Below are 10,051 nucleotides of genomic sequence, written 5' to 3'. Positions count from 1 at the left end.
AATCAACTTTATAATATTTTTATTAGAAAACAACAATCGAGTAATTATTACCGATGTTTGGTCTTTTACAGCCGTTCTACATGATACCTAGATGCACTTAACCCTTATCGTACCATCTATAATTTGGTGCCTCATCCATACCATCAAGGATCACTTCAAATTTCTTTGTTTTTTCACCTCTTCAAAATAATTCAAAAAATCTCTAAAAATTCACCAACATACTTTCAACTTTCTAGAATAAATATTAACTCTTTATTTTGGAAAATAATAAAATGTAGTATAATTTATAATTACCAAAAGACTCAAAGAAACTTGCACGAGCAGGAATCGCTCGGTCACTAGTTACCCATATTAGTATGGTAAGGGTTAAGTGCACTTTTTGAACGAAAATTGGGTGGCCTGTTACGTAACTTCTTATGGCGCTCTAAATTTGATTTTATTATTTGGGTGTACTTACAAACCGGACATATGGCGTCCGGTTTGACTTGTCAACTGTACACCGGACAAGACTTCTGAAAACCTGACAGTCTGGGTCAAAACCGGATGGTTGGCAACTCTATGTGTAGGTTACGTTGACCCTGTGTAGTTATTACGTTTTTTATTTCGAAATCAAATTGTAAGTAAATATACGAACAAGATCAAATTCAAATGCGAATTCAAATCGAAGAATTCATGAAACACAATAAACAACACAGTAAATAAAATAGAAAAACAAAGAAGATGTTCATTCTGTCCAGGGGCTTTCGATAGGAAAACTTATTACATATGCTTGCAGTCCCACCAGCCAATGTGTAGGGAACATGTCGCAAAAATTTGTTTCGCCTGTCAAATTAATGAATAATTTCATTTGTATATTTAGATGTCATATAATAAAGACTTTTGCACTAACTTTATCGTATTATTGGAAAATCACCCAAATTCAACCTCGTCGAATAAATATATTTTTTAGGATAATTCGTAATAATGTATTTTTTTTTTCTTAAAATACAACTTAATATGTTTCGATTTCTGTAAATTGAAACCTTGTATCATTTTTTTGGAAAATAACTAATTTATTTAAAAAACAACGATTTTTTTTTTAATTTTGAAATTTCTTTCTTCCTTTTTTTCAAAATATCTTGGTTTTCGGAAGTTTTATGATATTCTTATCTATATATTCTTTTTCCTTATTGTCTGTTGTATCAATTAAAAAAAAAAGAAGTTAAAATTGATGCATTAGATCCCGAGATAAAAGCAAAAGAAGACTTTCAGGGTTACTGTAACCCATGTGTGGTGAAATCAGGTGGCGAAAATAGTGTGGTGTTCAAGGGTTAATTCAGAAATTATAATTGCGTGCTATAATTCAGAAATTATAATTGTCGGACTTTCAACGCAATCAATCTGAAATATTAATAATCCCCCCAAATTTCCTAAATTTAATCTTAAAAAAATATTTTTCGCAATAATTGTTTATTACAGTTTTTTAAGATTAAATTTGGGAAATTTAGAGGAATTATTAATATTTCAGATTGATTGAGTTGAAAGTCCGACAATCATATCAGCACGCAATTATAATTTCTGAAATTAATATACACTACTCCCGAAAAGTTTCCGGACATGGAACTTAAAATTGTATAATATTCAGGTCACCGTAAAAAACTCGGTAAAAAATCATCGCAAACAAAAAATAAAAAAGTATTTTAAAGTTTGAAACTTATACTTTAGTATACTTTTGACCGCTTTTCAAAAAAATTTTGTCTTTACAGTTTTGTATCGTAACAAATATCACGTTATATTTCCTAAAATTATGTACATTTTAACAGTGCGCAGTTTGATAAAAAGTTCTTTTTTTAATAAGTTCAATATTTTTGAAAAACAATACCACCGTGACCTGAATATTATACAATTTTAAGATTCATGTCCGGAAACTTTTTGGGGGTAGTGTATAATAGTTCAACATCTTAACATTTAGATCGTAGTGGCGCTTCGTATTTAAAGTAAGATTTTTCAATACTTTAAGCAAGAGTAAAATTCAATACAACTAAATGCATACTAAAGTTGCAGTAGAATTATGAATAATCGAGTATATAATTTGTATTATCTCTAAAAGCACGAATATGTAATTGTAATGTAATAGGTATATTTTATCCTTTATTACAAAATTTTTAATATTATTACTTTTATCTTTGCACTTTTATCGTATTTTATTTTATTATTATTATTATTTTAATAAAACTTATTAAAAGGTTATATTTAATAACTATAAAAATATACGTCATAAAATAAAATATATTTAATTAAAGAATTCTGTTGGAATAAGCTGTACGTCATCGTACCTTCATTCCAGATGGAAATTGCAGCGTATCGGGATTAACAATGATGACTTCGTTATTGGTACCACCGTATTCGGGATGAGTGATACTGTTCCAACATCCTAATGCGAGATCTGGCAGAAGACCGAAGAAGAGAATTCCATTTTGATCCATAGCCTGAGCGGCCGACTGTGATGACCTTTCCATAGCGAATGGACGGAACGACCTTGCTGCAGCGTCGGAGTGCTCTTGAAAGAGGCTATAATTCCTAGATAATATATAATGAATGTCCGATAATAAGATGACATTTATCAGAGTACTCTGACGAAAAGGACAGGAATTAATATATTATATAACAAAAAAGAATTTATATAGAAACATTTATTATTCTCGTTACTTATTATCTTTATTGTTCTTTATTAATTATTAATTAATTGTAAACATCTATATTTTAAATAAAGCTAAATTTATAAAAAAAATTATATAATTAAAAATTTTATTTAAAAACAAAGCATCTTATTAAAACATAATCGTTAGATTTTATGCTTTTTTTTGCAAAATATAAATAATATATACAATATATTATATTTACTAAAACGAATCTCATATAATATAATACATACATAAAATGTATCTCAGATATTTCACGTATTTAAAATAGAAATCACAGTAACGCATAATTTGTTATAGCTCCTTTGCAACGAAATAAATGTTTATTCATCCTTTCTTACCTGATAGTAGAAGTGGGTACCCAACTTTCGACTTTGCTAGCTAAAGAGTGGAAGTATAAAATCCTGTCGCCATCTTGCTTCATGGGACTCAGGGCAAGTCCCAAAATGCCATCCATGAGATCGAACGTATCTCCCTTGATATGGAACGTTCCATGAGCTGGATAGGGATAAAACAAATTATTGGTGATTCTCCAGGAGCGGGCGTTGCGATGATCGTAGACGAGCAATCCGTATGCAGTCACATCGGCGATGTAGACGAACGTGTTTTGACATTTGTCGCCACTATTGCGAATGTCGACTGCGAGAGTCACAAACAGGGAATTATCCATGAATTGTTCTTTTGGAAACTTGTATTGACTCAGGACCTTATTTGTTCGCAGCGAAAACGACAATAATTGAGGACGACAGATCTGTCGCTCTTCGAGTTTACCCGTGTCGATGACCCACAGCCTGTCGCACGAGTCCACCTATGATCACACACACATATCTTTGTCTGTAGTCAATATATTTTTTAATTATATTTTTTAATAAAAATGCACAATTATTGATTCGTAAAAAAATTATTTTATCAGAGAGAAATTTCCACGCTGCAAAATAATAATTAGAACTTTAGTATATTATTTAAAATCAGAATAATATAATAATTATTAAATTTTAAAGTTAAACAGGTGTAATTATTACGATATTTTTAATATAAAAAAAAAAATTAATTCTTTTTCATAATAAATAAGGTAAATATATCAATAATTCGCGAAACATGATGATAATATAAAAGATAATTTATATGCACATTGTGTTTACAGCGTTCTTTTTCGTAGAAAGCTTTTTAAATAAACGTATATTATGCATTTCTACATGCGCGACGCATGCAGGATATTTCATATCAAAATAATTTTTATATGAATTATTGTAAAATATATCAATTAATGAACAATTAGTAAACGTGATCTAATTCAAAGTTTAGTTGGACAAAGTGGTACAAAATTTTAAATGTTAAATTTTTAATGATATGTATATATACTATAAATAAATTTGTTGTTTATAAAAATTTAATAATTAATTTAATAATGAATTTATTTAAAATATTGTATAATATCATTAAAAACTTAATATTTCAAGTGTTTTATCACTTTGTCCAATAATTGGTTCATGTCTACTAATTGGTACAACTACCTTAATAAGTTATTTAATTATTCAGATATGTATCTTGCATTTTAATTTAATTAAATTCTTTCAATTGTCTAATTCTTGAATTAATTTGTATAATTAACTTTTTTTTTAACATAAATTAGTAATTATTAATTTATCACATGTTTTTAATCTAATAATTATAAGTCAACATATTACTTTTTAAATTTCCTTAAGTGCTCTCAATGTAAATTTCAACAAACAGTTCTCTAGTTTATTTTTACCTTAGAAAACATAACACGTTTTATGATTCTCTGTTATAAATTCTTAAAGACATGTTCATGATTAGCATAAAAACGTACATTGTCGTAAATTAAACAAACGCGAAACATGATGATAATATAAAAGATAATTTATATGCACATTGTGTTTACAGCGTTCTTTTTCGTAGAAAGCTTTTTAAATAAACGTATATTATGCATTTCTACATGCGCGACGCATGCAGGATATTTCATATCAAAATAATTTTTATATGAATTATTGTAATATTTAAATAAAAATACTTCCTAAACATAAGATTTGTTTTTATGATTATTAGATCATAATCGAACAATTATATGATAGCGATAAAATTTGTTAACAAGATTATCTCTATATTTATATTCAAATTTTTTCGAAATTGTGTGTGTGTGTGTGTGTGTTTCTTGAAAAATATATTATTATATTATTCTAATAGAAGAGATTTATATTTCATATTTTTTATTTACGAAATATTAAATATAACAAATATTTTATTTCATATCAATGATATTTTTTTGTTAAATAGAACCAGCTGTGATATAATTATGTAATGAGCGTCTGTGTTATTTAAACTTATATGTTTTAGCCTTAAATGACCAGGAATATCAGTAAAGAGCATTTTGTTCTAGATCGTGCGCAATGAATACGTAATAACGTAATGATAAGGTAGATTTGTCGCACTGGTGGGCACTGTAATCTCATCGTAAAGAAGATATCCGAAAGCATGCTTCCTGCATTATTGTGGTCAGCAATTACGATATCACGTAAATTACGATAATTTATATATTACATCCTTTATAAGAATTGCCGCGTGTGCGCCACACGTTCGATTTGTTATTTGAGTTTCTCGAATAATAATGAAGGCGTTAATTCCATAACATCACGCGATGTATGTTTATTTCTAAATGAGCGAAGTGCGATTTCCGATAATATGGCGGAAAGAAAAGGAAAAATATTTCTAACTTTAAGATTTTTTACATCCGGTTGCGTCAGTGATCATAAATAAAGTAAAGATTGACGTAATTTCATAAATTACTAATTTTTTCAGATTACAGTTGTACTCAACTATCCATATCGCGAAAATCAAACAAAATTCATTTAATGTTGTTTTTGAATATCGAGAGCCCGTTAGTTTAGTCATTTTTAATACGTTTCTATTGAATTACGCTGACTGAAAGTATGCGTCTAATTTTTTATTTATTTTTAAATTTCATTTTATGTACTTTCGGAGAATTTCCGTGCAATTTAATGAAATGTTGGATCAAACATCGCAGGAGTATTGTTAAGGATACGATTAAGATAAGATTTTTAAAATTTTGCTTACACAACGACATAATTCCACAACATGTGAAGGGCATATATAATTGTAATTTTAAGTTTACACAATCAAGCTCTAATATTAAGTTTTGTAAGTCGAGAGATTTTTATATTAGAAGAATGCTGAAGATACTCGTAGTTTGAAGTAAACCGAAACGTAAAATGAATGTGTCTGTATTTATTGGTATTGCTGTTTTTTAATATATTATGTGAATAATTTATGGGTTATGTTGATTGCGCAACGATTACTGCGCTGTGTTATGCTCTCATTGTCCGTATATTATACTAGTGTTGTTTTTGAATATCGACAGCCCGTTAGTTCATTTTTAAATAAATAGTATTAAGTTATTACTATATTGATAATTTCAATCTTGTTAAAAACTGTCGCATGGTCAATTAATGTAAAGTTATTGATTATACGATATGATATGTTTTTAAGTTGCATCAACGACAGGTTAATTATTGATCAAATTTACAAGTAAAGTTTTCATATTACCTGCACTCTAAACACACTGGTAATTGCATCACAATGTCCCAATCTGTTCCATTCCCAGCTTGGATAAGGTGCAATTATTGGATTTCCCTCAGGAGAAACATCATTCGTCACGTAACCGAGGGTGACCGGAACCCCGTTTTGAAACCTTGGTATCGTGATGAAAACTATGGATCCATGTTTAGCTATATATTCATTAAACTAATTATTAACTATTAAGGAAGACGATTAAACTCGCTAAATTGTCAAATTATTCATAAGGCTACATTTTTTTAGAATAATAATATTAAAAAATTGCACAACAATTTTACAAATTACATAGAATTTGTATTTATGTAAATATAATTCTTTTCACTTTCTGACGGATTAATTACTTGTCAAGGCGATTCAATAACAAATTATAATGTTTAACAATATGAAAATTATAATTCTTACATGTGATAATTAAAATAAAGCAAAAATTATATAAAACATTCGTTGAAAGAAGTTTTGTTGCTTAAAACGCGTAAACTATGAAGCAACGTTAAATATATTTTAGCACAAATTATTAGATCATAATCGATCAATTATGTGATAGCGATTAAATCTTCATTTTAAGCTATGATTATTTAAATATAATTCTCCAATTAATAATTGACTCGATTTCATCAAATGAGAGAATAACGATTATCGAGTAACAAGAGCTTTAAAATCTCTTACAATTATATAATAGCTTATAATTATTTAGTTTTCAAATTTTATCAAGGAATAACAAAAATTAAATTAATGATGGAGTATAAAATCGAGTAAAAGGTGTGTTTAATAGTATTGTGAATGATTTGGAACAATTACTATTCAGAATAATATAAAAATTGTTTAAAACCTTTGTGGTAGAAATCCACATCGATCGGTACTGGTGTTCCAGGAATAAAACGGCCCTCTTGTATAGCATTTTCTCTTGCATACTCATTTGGGAAAGCAAATTCTAAAGCTTTCCAGGAATATATACCCTTTAATTTCTCAATACTGGCACATCCTTTCAAAAGCAAGAACGGTATAATGAAACGGTGCAATAATTGGATCAAGCCTCGGATCGGTACAAGCTTCATTATAAATCTGTAAACAAAGTAAATCAGTTATTAAAAAAAAATATCAGGAAGAACAACGTTTTATTTAAGAAATTTTTTTATTTTTTCCTTAAAATATGTTTATTAATATTTATTAACGTACATATTTTGACATAACCTGGTATAGTGTTTTTAAACATATATATTTTTTAATATTTTTTCTTGCAAGAAAAATCTTATGATAAAATGTTATGAAACGTATATTAATTAAAAAGTTAATGTACTTCACATATAAGACATATGCGTCGTTACGGATTTAAAACAAGAGATAATCGAGAATTAATAAATGTCAAACGTTGAACGTGTTTTATATGTATGTACTCCAAGTATGTGCGATTGATTTTATAAATTAGTTAAGTTATTGCACTTTCTAACCTTATAAACTTTCACTGCATAAATTGCATAATAAAATTTGACAAAGAAAATAGAGGTAATCAAATTGTATTAAAATAGAAAATAAGCTTTTATGTTTTATTGAATTTACCCAGGCAACAAGTTATTATGATATCAAAATGATGTCAAAATGACTCCAAAATGATTATTAAAAGTTATTTTTCAATCATTTCCGATTCATTCTAATGTCATTTTGACGATATAATGATTTATTGTTCTGCTTGGATATCTTCTACAAGCATTCGCAAAAAATATATTTCATATTTTCATTCAATTTTTTTAATATCAATGTTTTTATACATTACTAAAAAGATATAAGAAACCTGATAACATAACAATTTGTAAAAAGGTGATTAAAAAGTTACTAATAATATTGTAAGTATATTCCAGGCAAAACAAAATATTATCGCAACATTAAAATAGTGTTAAAATGAAAAAGTCAACGAAAAACCTTTTGATCTCTCTCAATACACTTTAACATCATTTTGACGTCATCATGACTTATTATTCTGCTTGGGACTAACTATTTTAATTCTAAAATAAAGCCATTAAGAAAAAATAATTCTATTAACAGAGAAATTTATTATTTTAAAATTAATTTTAGCAAATAGACCATTTCATAAACAATACAATAATGGAATCATCAAATTTCAAATCTTAATAAAATTATTAATTGTTAATTATTTCTCTTAAATAAATTATAGTTATTAATAATCATAAAAAGTATTGTTGACATTGATGTTTTTATGTAAAAAATTCTATTTATTGTAAGGGATATATATAAAGATAATGTTAATCTTATAAATTCTGCCACAGATTTTGAACATTTTATAACTTACATAAAGTTCAGAGAGAGAGGGAGAGAAAGGGGGGGAAGAGAGAGAGAGAGATATATGAATTTTCCTGATTACCGTTGGCAGACAGAAATACTTATTAAAAAGATAATTTGTAAGAAAGTAACACTTTCTTGTATTAAATCTTTACAAATGCCTATATGTTTACATAACCTTTCGGTAGATATTTCTTACTTCTTTGATGTTATACGGCTTTATCTTCAGTGACGAATTTAATGATCTTTTGACGCTTCTTCTAACCCTGCACTCAATGATAATACGATATAGTTTTACACATGTTTCTTCGTTTTCAAACTCGACGGAGTACTGACTCGCCACGATCACGTTCTTGCCCGTTCTTTCGTAAATAAGAGTATCGTTAAAGAGATAGCCGGTCTTTTTTCCTTCTTTCCTCAGCACTTTCACTGTCACGGATAGAGAAGTCCGGAGGCGGTTGTTATATTCGCTAGCGTTAACTATTAATATTGAACGAAATGCTTTTTTCTTATTTTTCCCCTTTTTCGGGTGTCAATACTCCAATTTTATGATCATCAATAAGATACTTTTTTTTAATCTTCTCGTAGTTTTATCCTTTTTTAAGATATCCTCAATATTTGTTGTATATTACAACAGAAAACTCGACTGTAGTAAACGCAACATTCTCCAACGTCACTCTCTTATTCATTTCACGCGAATAATGAATTATTCAATATTATCTTAATGTGAACGATAATTTGGGAGGACAGATGTCCTGGCCTCACGCTCCGGACTACGAGACGATCGAGGGACGACTGCGAGATTTCTTAAAGCGGCGCGTAACTTTTCACGCGTCCGCGTCCGAACATCTCCGCTCCACCAGAACAGAAACGTTAAAGGGAAGTGGCTGCCGTTTGTTATATCAAAGATAAAGTTGCCGTTTGAGGTCATGGTACGCAAGTGAAGTGTATACAAGTATTTTTGCTTCTGCATAAATAACGCACGCGAGCGGGAAATCGACAAACCTGCAGTGACGAAAGCAGCTGAGATCTTTGAAGAGGAAGAAAAAACAGAGTGACCCTGTTGCGCATGCAAGTATTTTTTTACATCATGCTGCAATATATTATTATTTGCTAATTACGATGAAAAGTTGCTTGAAACGATTATTAACTATGATTTGCAATTTGAAAACAACTTTTCTCTGTGCAAATACAAAAGCGTTCATTTTAATTCTGGTTTTGTCGTAACTTCAAATTTATTCACAAATGATTTATGAAGTATAAAAACTATCACGAGATGTATATATATATATGTATATATACCGATAGATTTGTATTTAATTTAAAAAATTGAATAAATATCTCATTAATTTAAAAATATTACGACTGTTTTGTAAAGCTATTGTTGTTATCTTATGTATCTCTAATATTTAATATAAAAGCGGATAAAAACAAATTTTGTTTTGGAGCACAGTTTTTAAATT

The 10,051-nt window shown here is 28.4% G+C and overlaps 1 protein-coding gene across 3 annotated transcripts in view; it reads right to left on the bottom strand.

Moving 5' to 3' along the window:
• LOC108764748 (protein yellow) overlaps positions 1 to 9,295 on the bottom strand; it is an 11,331-nt gene extending 2,036 nt beyond the window's left edge. For 2 of the 3 annotated variants that reach the window (XM_018513114.1, XM_018513116.1), the window contains exons 1-5: positions 8,788 to 9,295; positions 7,123 to 7,355; positions 6,264 to 6,445; positions 3,023 to 3,489; positions 2,316 to 2,559 (exon numbers count right to left, since the gene is read on the bottom strand). In XM_018513114.1, coding sequence (XP_018368616.1) covers positions 2,316 to 2,559; positions 3,023 to 3,489; positions 6,264 to 6,445; positions 7,123 to 7,348 — 1,119 coding nt within the window. In that variant the 5' untranslated portion in view covers positions 7,349 to 7,355; positions 8,788 to 9,295. The remainder of the gene's footprint in view (positions 1 to 2,315; positions 2,560 to 3,022; positions 3,490 to 6,263; positions 6,446 to 7,122; positions 7,356 to 8,787) is intronic. The other variant, XM_018513115.1, reaches the window with a different exon arrangement.
• Between the last annotated feature and the right edge of the window lie 756 nt (positions 9,296 to 10,051).

Source organism: Trachymyrmex cornetzi, unplaced genomic scaffold (genome assembly GCF_001594075.2).
Source record: "Trachymyrmex cornetzi isolate Tcor2-1 unplaced genomic scaffold, Tcor1.1 scaffold45, whole genome shotgun sequence".
Lineage (NCBI taxonomy): Eukaryota > Metazoa > Arthropoda > Insecta > Hymenoptera > Formicidae > Trachymyrmex > Trachymyrmex cornetzi.
The sequence above is the reverse complement of the archived record's forward strand: the minus strand, read 5'-3'. Positions and strand labels throughout refer to the sequence as shown.